We start from the raw sequence: 17947 nt of genomic DNA on the forward strand, positions 1-17947 counted from the left end.
GAAGAAGTCCAGGCTTTTTGTGTCTCTTGACGCGGGGAACACAGAGGCTCGTTTTGTTTGCTAGCACTCTGGTTTGTGTGTGAAGCACTTAATGTGCGGTTCCAATCTCTCCCACTCAGACGGTTATGCTTTTGACTATAGGTAAAAAAAAAAGTGTTCTACCAGCGAGACAGATTTTCTCTAAACAAGAACTATTGCCATGTTTTAATCTTGTGAGCTCTCATGACCCCTCATCATAAGAAAACACTAAAATGTTGATGTTATTAACTAATAACAACACAAAATGATTACCGGACTAAAGAGAGCACCGGATATAAGCCGCACCCTCTAAATTTTAGAAGAAAAAATATTTTAGCGGCACTGGACTATAAGACGCAGATAGGTACGTTGTGAAATTACTCATTTGCACAAAAACAAAAGCAAGCTCACCAATCAGCTAAACAGACTCAATAAGTAGTACACAGTGACATTTTGGTGAATTTACAAAAATTAAACCATACAAAAAGAATGCCATTGTTAGTTAATAATACTAACAAAGACACTCGTAAACGTGTTAGCATAGTAACTAATGCTAACAATGCTAGCTTCTTTATATTACCATAGCACGTACAAATATGCATAAAAACACTCCTACTGACATCACACATTGGATGGTTTAGTAAGTAATAAATGTCTTAGCTATACTGTAAAACTTACAAACTTTGCTTGGAGTTATAAATTAAGAATCCATACGAGTAAAAACGCTATGGACGGCTTGAAGACGAAACAGCAACTGTACTTGTGGTAGGTTCATAGCACTGTCTAAACAGAAGGGCAATGAGTGAGCCAACTCGTCCAAAAGATGGCTCTATAGCACAAACAATAACACACTGATTCAATGTGTTTGTTTGTTTTATTTTAAGCTATATTCATTACTGCCAGCCCTCATCGAAGAAAAAGCCATAAATCTTAATTTCCCCTCTGCGATTATTAAAGTATTTCCGATTCTGATTCTGATTAGCCGCACCGTTTATAAACCGCAGAGTTCAAAGCCAAGGGAAAAAAACTAGTGGCTTTTAGTCCGAAATTTACAATAATTATTTTCACCAGAATAATCACATTTTAAAATTTTGATTAATCAGAGTCGATTACTTGCTTCCATAAATTAAGTTAAATTGAAAAAAACACCAAAATATTTTTTAATTTGACTGTGAACATTTTTAAGATGTTTTACATGAATGCATGTTATTTGCTCAAAACCTGGTAACAGTATAGTTTGAAGTGTACATCTTAAACAATACTGCAATGATATTAAAAATAAGGTGCTGATACACCAATAGATAATGTAATGAACACATTATTAAACATAATTTAGTGTGCAATTAGAGTCAAATCCATACATATTAGGACATTGTCCCAAATCTAAACTTTTTGGGTTTGAAATAAAACAAGATGTGTTTTAACTGCAGACTTTCAGCTTTAATTTTAAAGTGCCTCCCACTTTTTAAGGTGCCAAAAGTATTAGTACTATTACCTACTCAGCTGTTCCATGGCTAGGTGTGTCTTATTCTCTCATAATCCCATTTACAAGGAGCAGATAAAAAAGGTATTGAGTTCATTTCAAGTGTGCCTTTTGTATTTGGAATCTGTTTCTGTAAACTCTCAATATGAGATCTAAAGAGCTGCCAATACTGCCAGTGAATTGCTTGATTAATCTGCGTTTATACATGATTAATGCAATATTTTTTTGGGTGATTATTCACATGTGTTACCGTAACGCATTAATTTGGACAGTCTTACTTAAAATATATATATAAGCATTTGTTTGGCCTGTTGAAACAATTACATGGGAAAATATGCAAATTAGATTATGGCATTTCCACCCCTACAAACTCCCATATGTTTATAAACTTATATTTTGCTATTACACATGCACACAGGGAGCATTAAGGCTGCCAAACTTCTGTGCATGCATCAAATGCCATGTGGCTCAGATGTTAATATTCATGTTTGACCTTTCAATTTCCCTGAAGAGCAAAGTTTCAGTAGAGATTTAGGTTGAGGTAGCACAGCAACCTTTGAAGCATTCATTACTGCCTTTTCTACTGTTTTAGTCGGAAGTATGCAAAAGAAGAGCCACAAACTCCTATCATACAGTACGTCCTATGTATGTGATCCCTACTGTATGCTTGACCTAGTTTTAACAGCAATGTGTCGACACACTGTTTTGGGGTTTTAAATCCTGAATGAATTATTAAATGGGCAAAATATATGAAAAAGACTAAAGATTATAGAATCATGTTTTGCTTAAATGTCAGGTGTTGCCTCCTCTGATCCTTTTCTGTTCTATTTTATTGTTTATTTAAATTTTTTCTTCAAATGTGTCCCACTTTTTAGTTTATCGTAGGTCCGACACACAGTGGTTGTCATGTTAATATTTGCAATATTTTAAGTTAGTTCCCTTTTAAATATATTTAGCTCAATTTTTGTAGCTACATATGTTGTAATCATTATTTAGCAGTAGCACATAACTCCCCTCTAGCTCGACAGTTCTAAATATTTCTGTCTGACACAGTTGAGTGATACTTTCCATTGAGGTCGTCCTGCAAGTAGCAATACATTAGTAAAATTGATTACAAACTGTATGTTTATTTTTTGCTTTTTATTTTTTTATTTTTTTACTGCAACCCCTACCCACACCTCTATCTAGAAAATCACTACTTTCACCACCAACCAACAAACAACAACTAAGACATACCTGTAACCTTGCACAATGTGTTCTTAGTGCTAATACCAGGTAAATAAATAAAAAATACAGCTACTGGCCCTAATTCACCACAAGGGGTCACTTTTCCATCCTTGTTCTCCATGGGTGTACTATGCCAGGAGCTGATGACTGTAGACTGTGTTCAAGTCCATCTGCTTGTGGGGTCATTGGAGCAGAGAAGCTTTTCCAAGCTGTCAAGACTGTAGAGAACACAAAGAGAGACATTGTTGGGTAGATGGACTAAATATGGACTGGCCCTCTTGAACCATTATGAGGGAGAACTGATAAAAATGTTGCATCAGCCACCGCCCAAAAATATTTTTTTCCTTCTTATTCTTATAATGCCCTCTGTGTTTTGAGTATAACATGCACCAAGTGCAATAATTGCTTCTATTTAAATTTATAGTGAGTATAATACATGGATACATGATGCATGTGCATTGTCAGTGTGTGTGCATGCATGTGTGTGCATGCTTCACATACAGCACATGTAGCAAACGGCGCATCATGCTCAGACTCACTGGCAAGCAGAGAGCAATGCACAGGCACATGATGCCTACGCCTGACCTAGGAGGCTGGCCCATTTAGTTGAGATGCAACAATGATTTCATTATATTACTGAAATAATCAGAAAGCTAAAGTCTGACTGCGTGTGTGTGCGCGCGCGAGCGTGCATGTAGATTATACTGAGAAATAGCATGTGTGTTTAAATATGTTTGGAGATCTGTAAGAATGCATGCATGAATTAACTGGCAGGCTGTCACTGTGTGTGTGTATATGTATGTATATGTGTGTGTTCATTTATGTGCGTGCATATAAGTGTGCATCAGCCAGTCATCTCGATGCCAACATGCCTTGTCAGATAAAGTACAGCTACTTGCAGTTCAAGCTTGGCTTTTTTCTTCCTGCGTGTGTTTGAGTGCCCTTTGTTTCAATTTCTGTGCTGATTAGCATCAAGATCACTATTTGGATGAAACCCAATTTGTGCAATATGAGAACAATTATGCTGAAGTAAAACAGTTCAATAAAGTATTTGTATGTGTTATATTATTACCCTCCTGTTATATCAAACACATTAGCATGTTGAATTCCTCTAAAGCTGCAGTCAAGGTAATTGGCTTTTGGGAAGCTGTAAATATTTTTTTGTGAATATCTGACTTTAGAAATGTTATTAATTTCTTTCATTCTCTCATTCGCTTTTTTGTTTTTAAAGGAGGAGGAAATGTTTCGACCCAATATGTTCTTTCTTTTGCTCCTGCCACCAATCATCTTTGAATCTGGATACTCATTACATAAGGTACAGCAGAATATATAGACTTTTCAACTCAGCCTTAAAGTGTTTAGAGAAGAAAAAGTATCCCATTCCAGTTAGTACTGTAATGTTTAACTGTTTTTCATTGCCAGTTTTGTTTTTGTTACCTTGTTGTGTGCACAAGATGAATCACGTTTGCTTAGCATAAAAGTACATTAACTCTTCAAATATCAGTTATGCTGTTTACAGTCATTACGGTATTGTAACAAATGTTTAAGAAACTGTGTTGTATGCAATAACACATTCAAATCAGTAACTTGGTTATTTATTATTGTAATATTCCACAGTGGTTCTGTATTGTTGATCCAAAAACAACAAAATAATGTTGACACATTTTGATAAAACCCTACTGAATTAAAATACTGTATGTGCTTTGCTTAATTTTTATATGATGTAACTATTATAACAATGGCTTACCATTACGATCAAATCATGAATACTTAAAATATGTTTTTGTGTACATTCAGGGTAACTTCTTCCAAAACATTGGCTCCATCACCCTGTTTGCTGTGATTGGCACTGCTATCTCCGCCTTCATAGTCGGAGGAGGAATCTACTTCCTTGGACAGGTAACATTTGCTCAGGCCTTGGTTTTGTTAAAAGACACATAATGCTGTGTCTTGAAGTATGGTGTGTTTTCTCATTGATCTAAACAGCACAAAAAGACACATAGTGTTTTTAAGTTCCTCCACATAAAGGGATGCAAAGACCAAATCAGCTAAGTTTAGAAAATGGAACTACAAGGTTAACATAGCTGCCTTCTTTTTCTTCCCCTCCATTTATCTGCTTTCTTTTGTATTTCAAGTTATCATTACATATATGTATTGTTGCATTTGAACAATTGTATTGCTGATAATTGAGGAGGTAAGTTGTTATTATTCATTATCAATAGTGCTATTTCTGTTGGTATTTGTATTGCTCCATTTGTAGTGTAATAATGTTCATTGTCATTTCTGTATTATTTATTTCACTAACTGCTTCTTTGCTATCACTTTTACTATCATATTTGTACATATCATATTTGCTGATGTTGTTCTGCTGTTGTTGTTGTTGTTGTTGTTGTGTTTGCTGCTGTTGTTTTTGTCCCTCTGTCTTATCCCCCTCTTGTCCCCACAATTTCCCCTTCTGTCCTCCTTTTTTTCCTCTTTCTATCTCCTGCTCTGGCCCGGCTGCACCAAATGATAATATAAATACATTTAATAAAGTCAAATACAAATAAGGCAACAAGAGAAGTATCCCACACTTCTCTTTTGTAAAGTAAATTTGTACAGCCAATATGGGCATCTACATCAACAATATGATTTGCCTGAGAAGCTGGACAGGACAAAAAAAAGAAAGAAAGAAAATGGAACCACAGAGTTTTGGTTTTATTGAGAACAATGACTGAAGGCCAAAATGTGTCATGTGTCATGTGTATATATATATATATATATATATATATATATATATATATATATATATATATATATATATATATACACTACCGTTCAAAAGTTTGGGTTCACACTGAAATGTCCTTATTTTTGAAGGAAAAGCACTGTACTTTTCAATGAAGATAACTTTAAACTAGTCTTAACTTTAAAGAAATACACTATACATTGCTAATGTGGAAAATGACTATTCTAGCTGCAAATGTCTGGTTTTTGGTGCAATATCTACATAGGTGTATAGAGGCCCATTTCCAGCAACTATCACTCCAGTGTTCTAATGGTACAATGTGTTTGCTCATTGGCTCAGAAGGCTAATTGATGATTAGAAAACCCTTGTGCAATCATGTTCACACATCTGAAAACAGTTTAGCTCGTTACAGAAGCTACAAAACTGACCTTCCTTTGAGCAGATTGAGTTTCTGGAGCATCACATTTGTGGGGTCAATTAAACGCTCAAAATGGCCGGAAAAAGATAACTTTCATCTGAAACTCGACAGTCTATTCTTGTTCTTAGAAATGAAGGCTATTCCACAACATTGTTTGGGTGACCCCAAACTTTTGAACGGTAGTGTGTATACATATATATATATATATATATATATATATATATATATATATATATATATATATATATTTTTGACTGATTTTAGTAATAGTTGCCTTAATCCAGTTTTCAAACGTATCAATGTTTGCCTTAGGTGATCTACATACTGTATGCAGATGATTAATCTGTTTCTGCTTTTTTCACGACATATTTCTATTATTAGACATTCTGAGATAGTATCAATAGTTAATGACATCACATACAAAGCTACTCTCCCTCCATTCGCGTTGGCTCTGTTGATATAATTTACTTCATCCATGTTTCTGAAATAGCGATCACTTTGAAGGGTTGGTTGATTTGTTCCAAAAAATGTTTCACGTTGTTGTGGTTTGCATACAAACTTCTGCTGTTGAAATGAATAATATATAACCATGTCATTATATTGTTTGTCTGTATTATAAGAACAGTTATTCCTGATATGAAAGAAAACAATTGTGGATCTATGTCATTATCTAATTCCAAACTATTGTGATCCATGCTGCAGAAGGTTTTCAGTTCCATATATTCCTGTTCAGCAATCTTTTGTGTTGCTCTATGAATGTGCATAAGTGTAAATAAATGTGCACCTGATTTACAGATAATCTTGTTTGGTAATCCCTTGTAGCGTTGTAGTTTTGTAGATGAATGTCTATGTTTGTTTTCCGTCAGACTCCATTATCGTTGTTGTTTTTGTGGTTGCTCAAGGAGCTTCAATATCTGTCCAAATCCTTGATGTTTTTGACAACTAGTTATCTTGCTTTTGGACCTCCATTCAGTTTGATGTAGATTTTGTAGTCGGCGCTCCAAGTTCCCTGAATTTTCTCCCGTTTCCTCAAGTCGTGTGCTTTCTTGGCGATATCTGCGTTGCGTTAAGTGCGTTCGTTCATGTATATATGTACCCTTCAGCTTCTTTCCCTGTTTTAACAATGCCATTTTGGATTTTCTGTTGGCAAGCTTCACGATTACTGCCATTGTGTTCTCTTCTATTCAGTGAAATGCACGCATCTATGGTGTTAATATCAACATCAATTCCCTTTGATTGCAGAAAGTTGACCACTTTTTGTTGCTCTGTTGAAGCAGCATCCATTTCGTCTGGTTCTGTTCTGTTGTCAACTGCTCTTGCATAGGATCAAGGATTGATGTGTAGCCCAGCCATGATGATGTCATTCCGTCATGTAAACTGATCCATTTCCTCTTTGATGGTTTCCAAACATTGATATTCCCCAGATAGGTGATATCTTGTTGTCTGGCATTGAGCTCTTATCTCAATACTGCCATCTCTTCCCTGAATTTCTCCAAATCATTATCTTTTTGCATGACATGCAACTCTTGGCGCACTGCTGCTATCTCATTTTTTATGTTCTCCACAACACTGCTGTTGTTTCAAATTATGTTGTCTTGCTGGTTGGCATTCAACTGTTGGCGCAATGTTGTATTTTCCTCTTTCAGGTTATCCATCTCCCGTCTTCATGCTGTGTTGCCTTCACTGAGAATCTTAATTTCTTCTCCGAACTGTCTAATTTCTATCATATCACATTTCTATCATATCGTCACAATATTATTTTCTTTCTCTGATAATCTGTTCTTGGGGATGTTAGACATCTTAATCTGTTCTTGTAGATTTCTACATCTTTAGTGTACATCCTTGATAATCTCTTCCTGGAGATTGTTGACATCGCTTCGTGCCTCATTGACATTGTCCGGTTCCACTTCTGGCAACGCTCTATTGCTCCTGACAAATAATCAATACAATTGGGTATTAAGACTATATACATTGCTCAAAAAAATTAAAGGAACAGTTTTTTATCAGGGTATTGCATGAATTCAATTGCACTTTTCTGATAAGGTTTTGGTCAGGTACGTGGCAGAGGGGGTTGTTAATCAGTTTCAGCTGCATTGGTGTTGATGGAATTAACAACAGGTGCACTAGAGGGGCAACAACGAGATGGCCCCCAAAACAGGACTGGTTTTGTAGGTGGAGGCCATTTCAAGTTCCTCCCTCTTAGATCTTTTTAAACTGTTTTTCCACAAGTGTTGGCTTTAGCTAGAGTCATTATCACGACTGGGAGCATGAGGCGATTTCTTAACCCTCCTGAAGTTGCGCAGATTGTCCTACTCCTCCAGGATGGCACATCCATGCGTGCTGTTGCAAGAAGATTTGATGTGTCTCCCAGTACAATCTCCAGAGCATGGAGGAGATTCCAGAAGACAGGCAGTTACTCTAGGAGAGCTGGACAGGGCCGTAGACGGTCCTCATCCCATCAGCAGGACCAATATCTGCTGCTTTGTGCAAGGAGGAACAGGTTGAGCACTGCCCGAGCCCTACAGAATGACCGCCAGAAGGCTACTGGTGTGAATGTCTCTGCCCAAACAGTCAGAAACAGACTTCACGAGGGTGGCCTCAGGGCACGACGTCCTGTAGTGTGCCCTGTGCTCACTGCTCAGAACCGTGGAGCTCGATTGGCATTTGCCATAAAACACCAGAATTGGCAAGTCCGCCACTGGTGCCCTGTGCTTTTCACAGATGAGAGCAGGTTTACCCTGAGCACCTGTGATAGACGTGAAAGGGTCTGGAGAAGCCAAGGAGAGCGCTATGCTGCCTGCAACATCATTCAGCATGACCCGTTTGGTGGTGGGTCAGTGATGGTCTGGGGAGGCATTTCCATGGAGGGACGAAAAGACTTCTACAGGCTAGAGAACGGCAGTCTGACTGCCATTAGGTATCAGGATGAAATCCTTGCCCCCATGGTCAGACCCTACGCTGGTGCAGTAGGTCCTGGGTTCCTCCTGGTCCACGACAATGCCCGGCCTCATGTGGCAAGAGTATGCAGACAGTATCTGGAGGATGAAGGAATTGACACAATTGAATGGCCCTCACGATCACCTGATCTAAACCTGATAGAACACCTCTGGGACATAATGTTTCGGTCCATCAGACGCCGCCAGGTTGCTCCTTAGACTTTACAGGAGCTCACTGATGCCCTTAGACAGATCTGGGAGGACATCCCACAAGACACCATCCGTCGTCTCATCAGGAGCATGCCGCGACGTTGTCAAGCATGCATACAAGCACGTGGGGGCCACACAAGATATTGAAAATAATTTTGAGTTGCAGAAATTGAATTTAAGCAAAATGGACGAGCCTGCCACATATTTTTTTCACTTTGATTTTTGGGGTGTGTATATACTGAGCCCTCTGTACCCAAAGCAAAAATGTGCTTGCTCATCTGTTGCTTGATCTCGTATCTTGAGAACATTTTGAGCTTCTCATATCTGTCTAATTCTGTGATCAATTGTTTCTCTTTTATTGCTCCTAAGGGACCCTTAGGAGCATTAAATAAGCTAAAAAGAGACAAGACATCACTGAGACAAAGGAGGTTGAGTTGAGACAACCATTTGAGCAATATTTGAGAAGTGGGATACACTGAAGAGAGCTCATATATGTATGACATTGATCTCAATGATGTCTCATTTATTTTGAAGAATTAAAGAGAAATACATGAGATGTATGAGCAATAAAAGAGATCTTATGTATGTCTCTTTCATGTCTTGATTATTTCTCTTAAATGTCTTAACAAAGCCATCATATCTCAAATTTGAGAATAATGAGAACAAATTGAGAGTTCAATTATCTGACTTAATTAGAAATAACGGTAAAAAAAATACTCAAATATTGAAAGGTGTATAACTTTATTTGGCTATACAAAAATACAAAACATAAGATATAAAAATAGATTGAATACAACAATTTAAATGTAGTTAATTATTACAAACATATTGTACATATTGACATTCACAATAATTAAAACAACATAGAAAACAATATACAAAAAATACAAATATAAATTAATTTAACCCCAAGTACTCACTTTGTTGTTGTGAAGTGAATTATATTTATATAGTGCTTTTCTCTAGTGACTCAAATTGCTTTACATAGTGAAGCCCAATATCTAAGTTACATTTAAACCAGTGTGGGTGGCACTGGGAGCTGGTGGGTAAAGTTTCTTGCCCAAGGACACAACGGCAGTGACTAGAATGGTGGAAGCGGGAATCGAACCTGAAACCCTCAAGTTGCTGGCACGGCCGCTCTACCAACCGAGCTATACCGCCCCAAACGTGAAAAAGTCAGGTGTAGTTTTTTTAACTCCTTGTTGAGCAAACCATGTACCGTAGTTAAAAAACCCCACCTGACTTCATCTCAGTAAGAGGGTGAGTAAAGGACAACATTTTCCATTTTTTAAATATTCCAAGCAAAAACGGAAATACATTTATAAAATTGTAACCGGGCTGTTTGGAACTGGTCTACATACAAAAAATAATCACACATTGAAAACCAGGGATACTTAACATTTTTTACCTTGGGGCCCAACCAACTTTTCCACTACAAAGGGGTCTGGGGTCCACTCAAATACAAACACTGAATTAGTCATCTTACACTAAAGTGTGTTAAAACTGAGTACCATTGCGGCCCATATGGACGGACCACAGCTCAGAAACAGATATTTGTTGGCGGCCCCCAAGGGGTACTCGCAGCCAAACAGTGGGCCCCAGCCCTGTGATTAAGAAACACTGTTGTAAACAATAGAACAGCCTCCTGCGATAACAATATAACATTTGGTACATAAATGATCATTGAAACATTTTGAAATTGTTTACAAAAGTTACTAATAGACCTGATTATGTAAGCAGTAACATACTGCGTCATTTCCAGTTGTATTATTTTTTTATTTGGAAACAGCTTTGCACTGTGAAGGGATATTAGCCGCTAGCTTGTTAGTGAGGTTGCATCAGTGCCAAATTTGCGAGACACAGCACAGCTCAATATGCATTGTCACAGTATAACGTGGTACTAAAAGCTACATCATATGGCAATTTTATACAATATATACTGTGCAACCCCAGACCAAAATATTAACATGTTTACAAAGGAAACATCCTACCCCAGAATGAACTTGGCAGTTACAAGGGCCTACTTAAAACCTGCTCTGGCCCGACATTTGTTTACCAAAGCTTTCTTGAGCTTGGCCTCCTCAATATTGTCCCAATCAGGAAGGGTACCGCATCTCAGGACATACGCTGTAAGACAAGAACATAATAATCAGGCATTCGTAATTTTGCCACATCCGAGTTTCTACAGGTATCAAATCTATGCAATGCAATAATAATAACAATAATAATGCAAATCTAATTTAATGCTTTTTAATCCCATTTTTTGGTACTTAAAAAAATGTAATGCCCATGTGCAACTGCATATAGTTATTATATATAGTCAAAAGCTTACAATTATCTGTATACACACAGTTGTAAGCATTAGACAAGTTAATTAGTTGAAAAGTTTACATTAACTGTTACTATCTAGTGTATTAGAATTGGCTTACAAAGCTGTTTAATTGGAGAATGTATTTGTATTTATTTATTTTTCTGGAGTAGCATCTGGTGTTTTGACTGTGCATGGCCGTAGACATTTTAGAAAAATACAGAACGATATTTGGAAAAATGCCAATAAGATGCAAAAAAAAAGGTATGTCAATTAAACATATTAAATATATTGTAGTTTACACCCTCTCTGTTTAAAATGTTTACAGTAAATAGCAAGTTATGTATCGAGTGTCATGTATTGTATTCATTTATTGTGGGAACATCAGAGAATAAAATAATTGTGGTCTGCTGTGAAAATTGCCTTGTTTGTCCATCCTAAGCCAGCGTAGATCACTTGAGGCGTCTGCGTCACGACAGTTGCTAATGTTAGCCAAGTTAGCTCATATGTGTTGAAGTGGAGGTGATTGAAATAAACGAGTTGTGTATGAAAAAAGCTCAGCTTCCCCATTATTCTGACATGGTGTCACAGTTAAGGACTACACACCTACAGTGACCAAAGAATGGAAAAGTTTAGGCCCCCAGTGCAGTTTCATTTTGCCGTATCGAGGCAGTGCTTTTGTCGCGTTCCCACCTTACAATACCTCTTGTATGCAGTTTAACAGCTACAGCTACAGCTAAAAAAAACAACACACAGACAGACGTAGCAATTTCGATGACCATAACGTTCTTAAGTTAATTTTCATTTACCGTTTAACATATTGACTATCGGTCATGTGCTACAATTGTATTACATTTTTTAAATGCCTCTGGACAACGCATTTAATGCTTTTTATTGCCGTTTAAGGCCTTAATTTACGCAAAATCCATTTAATGCCTTGCGGAAACCCTGGACATACAGTACATTAATACACACAACCACACTTCAAGTTGATGGACATAACACTATATTGCTTATCACAGTGGCCTAGTGGTTAGAGTGTCCGCCCTGAGATCGGTAGGTTGGAGTTCAAATCCCAGCCGAGTCATACCAAAGACTATAAAAATGGGACCCATTACCTCCCTGCTTGGCACTCAGCATCAAGGGTTGGAATTGGGGGTTAAATCACCAAAATGATTCCTGGGCGCGGCGCCGCTGCTGCCCACTGCTCCCCAAGGGGATGGGTCAAATGCAGAGGACACATTTCACCACACCTAGTGTGTGTGTGACAATCATTGGTACTTTAACTTAACAAAGCTAGTTTTTTGGCTAATCACAAACTGTAATTATGTAACATTCAGTTATGCTTCTAGTGTGCTGTAATCAATAAGGGATCAAACTTTTTTGTATTGAACTTCTATTTAATTATTGTTACACAATTTTGGCCTGAAAACACCCTCAGTTCGGGAAAACTTACTTAGGACGGCGTAGTACTTACAAAGGGACGGCATGGCGAAGTTGGTAGAGTGGCTGTGCCAGCAATCGGAGTGTTGCTGGTTACTGGGGTTCAATTCCCACCTTCTACCTTCCTAGTCACGTCCGTTGTGTCCTTGGGCAAGACACTTCACCCTTTGCCTCTGATGGCTGCTGGTTAGCGCCTTGCATGGCAGCTCCCGCCATCAGTGTGTGAATGTGTGTGTGAATGGGTAAATGTGGAAATACTGTCAAAGCGCTTGGAGTACCTTGAAGGTAGAAAAGCGCTATACAAGTATGACCCATTCATCATTTATTTATTTAACTTTTTTCCGGTCAAGGATGCGCTTTCCTGTTCCAGCAGGTTTGTTTCCAGGGCGACCAAAAGGGACAGCATTTTGCCACTCAACTGTAAAAAAGTGGTCAAAAAGTGAATGGAATAGACGCATACAATTGGGCTTTGAAGCATGACTCATGGCAGCAAGGTGGAACGATGATATGAATACTCTCAGGAAAGAGTACCTGCTGGCCCGATTGTTGAGGAGGGCTATCGCTGTAATTGTCTCCAGGTCGCAGAGAGTTTGGAGTACTCTGACTTGGCCCGGATCTGAAAGGGAAAAAAATAGCACAAACAATACCAGAATGAGAAAAGAATGTGTTAAGTCCCAATCACAAATTTAAGTAAACATAACAATTACATCATGAACAAATTAGCATGAATTACTTGCCTATTTTCAAGAGGACTACTTCGATTCGTTGCTTTTCTCGCAGGATTTTTTCGAACTTCTTCCTACATCCATCACATGGCGTCCATGATTTTTCTGCCTGCGGTCGATATGAGATAGTGTCCTCGACAGATGGGTTGCCTGCATCTCTCCTGTCCGGTGCCAGGAAAGCTGGGTTTTTTTTGTCAGGTGGATTAACCCAGCTAGCTTGCCAGCTAACGGGGTGTGTACGCCGGGTGAAGGACCAGAGGTGTTGTAGACATTTGGTGATGGGCCAGCGGTGGTGAAGTCATGCAGTGATGGGCTGGATGCATGGTCTTCGTAGGGAGATGGACCTTTGATGTTGAGGCCATACGGTGGTAGGCTAGATGTATGGCCCCCATAGAGAAATTGACAATTGACGTGGAGGCCATACGGTGATGGTATGGCTGTATTGCCGCTGTAGGGTGATGGACCGATGGTTCCCTCTTTGGTAAACCTATCATGAAATTTCATTGAACCATAGATTACCATTCTATAAACCCAACTTGTCCATATATATATATGCAATATCAAAAGAGATGAGAAATACTGAACTACAAAAAAATTACTGAATTGACCCGCATTTTAACTTCCAGCGGCCAAAGGAGAACAAGTATTTAATAGACTGGTGATTCTGTAAAATATAAAACAAAACAAAAAATGACATTGTATGATTTTCAGGTAATTAGCATTTTTTTCCTCTTTTTTACCTCATTTATCTGAAGTATAAAATATGGATTTCATGCAATAAGATGCACATCAATTACTTTAAAAAAAATTCATACAATGTGATTTTACGGATTTTTGTTTTGGATTCTATCACTTACAATTGAAGTGTGCCTATAATGATATTATTATTAATAATAATAATAATAATATAAGTAACAGACCTCAATCTACAAAATCAGCAGTGCATAAATTATTTGTTCTCCTTACTCTATGATGGACGTACCAATAATGAAAATAAATGTACCATGACCAAAATTTACCATATCTATAATCGTTCTGTACAGTACTCCTAAACAGAAACATTTCACATCAAACACAAAGGAACTGGACCAATACTGAAGATGAAATAATCTTGACTGCAAGGAAATAGACAACTCACTTAGTCAACAATACCAACTAACAGATTATGACAGATTTTTTAATATTAAGTTATACATATTGACTATCACCAAAAAGTTATTACTTTATATATCTCAGGATTATTCATGAAATGTACAATTAAGTATAAACTGTCAAACCAGTACTTATATTTGGTTTAAATATGTTTTTTTAAACTATTGCTTATTGAGATTTCCGCCCTACCTCCTTTATTTCACAGAGGAAGTACAGGCATGTGAGCAACCTTTGACAAAAGAAGAGGAAAATTCACAAAAAAGAGGAACATTTATATCCACACGTAGTGCTCCCATGCAAGCCCCAATTATTTTTTTAAATAATCAATACTACATAGCACTGGGGCAATAAAACAATAAATATATATCGCGATAGACACATAATCATATCAATATTGAATGCGTTCGATAAAATATTCGAGCAAGCAAGATTCGCTGCATTAGGGAACCCAGCAAACAGAAAACAGGAAGTGTCACTGAGCAATGGCAGGGACATACTATAACAGACAATCAGTTAACAGTATTTACTGAGCAATGGAAGGGACACACCAACAGCCAATCACGAAACAGTATCAACAACAAGTAAGGTAGCTCAATGATGCTAGTTATGCTAACTAGCAAGCTTGTTTTGGTTTCCCTGTCCTGAAAATCAGTGCGGAGCAACAGCAAGTACCTGCGGCCGAGGCGAGCGTTCCACAAATTTTGTTAGGATCCTATTTTTTTTAATATTGTTTACTTAATTCATCCATGGAACTTTTGTTATTGTTGAAAGCTCCGGTCGGACAGGTTTCACGGGACACATTTCCGGTGTTGTGTGTTGCTCTGAGAACCCAAGGGTGTTTCGTTAATGCTCGATTGCTGATAAGAAAGCAAAGTTAGCTCTGTTTTTTGACACTCACCCTTCAACTCCCATCCTTACACTACTTGTATTTATATTTCTATATATTTTTATTTATATTTAATTTTAAAAAATGCGGAATTTATATTTTGACGTGAAACTGAATGTTTAAAAACTTAGATTTCTTCTATTAAGAAAGTATATATTGTGTAACAATTTTTTTTCCTCAACAAAACTTGTTCATAAGATTTCAGTGTGTGTTCAAGTACTTCTTGAGCACATTCATCAATACTGTGATAACAATTGTAACCATGACATGAAATGTTCATTTTGTTACTCCCTAGTTTTGACACATGAGATTGTAGAGTGGATATTTACACTCTATGAACATTTTGACCATGGTTAAAAAGTAATAAAATGATGGCAAATAATTTTTTTCAGGGTCAACAAGTTCAGAACTTTTAATCCTGAAATCAAAGTGGATACAGATGTTGGGTTTTGGGCAATGAAATACATTAAATATTTTTATTTGTCATTCACATACTATTTACTGAAACAATTATTTGATGGCAGATAAAATAATATTTCAGTTAATGCTGTTTTTTTGGTTTGGAAATTCACCAAATTTGATTGTATAAAGAGTTTTGAACTTGTAGCCCCATAGGCATGAGGTAATAAATGTCAAGCTTACCCATAGGGTGGTGGTGGTCCAACAGTGTTGCTGCCTGTTACAAGTGCCCCGTCACTTGATAGATTCAGCGCTGTGATACTATCATGTTCAGACAGTGGGTTCCGATCTACTGTAATGGTGTCAGACCCTGATGTTGAGTGTGATGGCTCATTGGCTTCCAACATATTTAAAAATGACTCCTGCGGAATTTGGCAGCATTTTGGTGACTGAGTCTGATCTTTTCCTGAAATATATTCAATAGTTGCCCTATAAAATTTACCATCTGACCACTTTGCTAAAACAGAATCTCCTGTTCTAAGATCTAAGATCTGCACAGGAGCTTCATATCTTGACAAAATGTCTAAAGATTTTGCCGGTGGATTGAACTATAATATAAATGGAAAGTATTTACATATATGGGGTCACTCCATATGGATGTTAACTATTTGGGTGAATCATATTTAACTTCTGTCAAAAACAAGTAAACAAAATGATTGTTTATGATCGTTCTAGCTGTAGTAAAAAAAAACTCAACCCAGACAGTTTAATTCTTATTTTAATTCTTATCTATTTTGGGTTGTGGGGGGATTGATGGTACCTTTTTATAATAGGGTACATATTAAGAAAGTTATGGCATTTTTAACAAAAAAGGTCATGAATAAAATATCGAGCCCCAATGACTTTGTATTGAAGAGGTTGACCATAAATTGGTGCATTTTGACCAGGTTAAGACAATAATAACTTTTTAAACACGTATCACAGGAAAATGATTCTTATATCACGTAACTAGTCTTAACAAGACCTGTCTGATAATACTGGTTTCATTTAAATGAATGAATGTTTCAAATTTGACACACATAGCTACTTTATTTTCCAATATATATGCAGTTTATAAAACCAATAGCATGATACAAAACATACTGGCCACTGCCAACGAGTAATCAAATGTACTGCTGCTTTCAAAATGGCGGAGCAAATTTGTTAATCATTGAACACTTTTGGATGTCATCTCTTATTTATTACTAGCCAGCCATACCAATAAAATGCAGCCCGGACCTTCTTTGTCGATTGTTGCTTTACCTAAAACAGTATTGTAAAACATTTTTAAGTCAAACCCCCAAATTAATATGCACTGTAGAATCAAATTGTGAAGGTCATTATGTATACTAACATTACTTGTTGGGCAGACGCCATTAGCGTTACCGCAACCTCCTAAAGGACCACTCGTTGTCACAACAGTTAAATATTTTCACTTCACAACATTACATGGTTGACCAACTAAAAAATATTAGGATACTTACCTCTCCAAGTCTTCTGTCGCAAGCGTTGCGGTCGTCGTTTCCAAAAACTTTCCCGCTTCTTCTTCTCTTTCTTCTTCGCTTTTTTCTTCTTCCTCGTTTTAGTTCGAGGTTGGCGCACACAACGTTAAAATATTACGCCACCTACTGTTTTCCCGCTTCTTCTTCTTCTGACGTTGATGGCAAACAACGCGTCATGTCCGCCGCTGTCTGATAGAAGGCGTGAATTTTCTGAATTGCCTTCCTTTGAAAGTTACACATAGCCAAAAATGGCTATTTTCAGATGGACATATGGAGAAAATCAACTTCATCTAAATTTTGAGCTGTGGATCTGTCTCAACAACATTCTCGCGAGATTTGCTCTTCCTGGAAAACACGCATGCGCATTTAGTGGGCGGATGTGACGTGATTTCGATTGGAAGAAACAATTCTGCATCGAAGGAATAACGACTGAAAGTAAGTAATACCATTTATTGTTTTGGTATTTAAATTAC

The 17947-nt window shown here is 37.3% G+C and overlaps 1 protein-coding gene and 1 long non-coding RNA gene across 2 annotated transcripts in view; one reads left to right on the forward strand and one right to left on the reverse strand.

Annotated features, from left to right (window-relative positions):
• LOC133653911 (sodium/hydrogen exchanger 8-like) overlaps positions 1-17947 on the forward strand; it is a 57603-nt gene that overhangs the window by 21376 nt on the left and 18280 nt on the right. The window contains exons 5-6 of the mRNA XM_062053747.1: positions 3960-4043; positions 4526-4627. Coding sequence (XP_061909731.1) covers positions 3960-4043; positions 4526-4627 — 186 coding nt within the window. The remainder of the gene's footprint in view (positions 1-3959; positions 4044-4525; positions 4628-17947) is intronic.
• Positions 13822-16515, reverse strand: LOC133653912 (uncharacterized). The gene is made up of 3 exons (XR_009826788.1): positions 16436-16515; positions 16177-16355; positions 13822-13983 (listed from the first exon to the last, which is right to left on the reverse strand). It is a non-coding gene; the product is annotated as an uncharacterized LOC133653912 (long non-coding RNA).

Source organism: Entelurus aequoreus, linkage group LG07 (assembly GCF_033978785.1).
Source record: "Entelurus aequoreus isolate RoL-2023_Sb linkage group LG07, RoL_Eaeq_v1.1, whole genome shotgun sequence".
NCBI lineage: Eukaryota > Metazoa > Chordata > Actinopteri > Syngnathiformes > Syngnathidae > Entelurus > Entelurus aequoreus.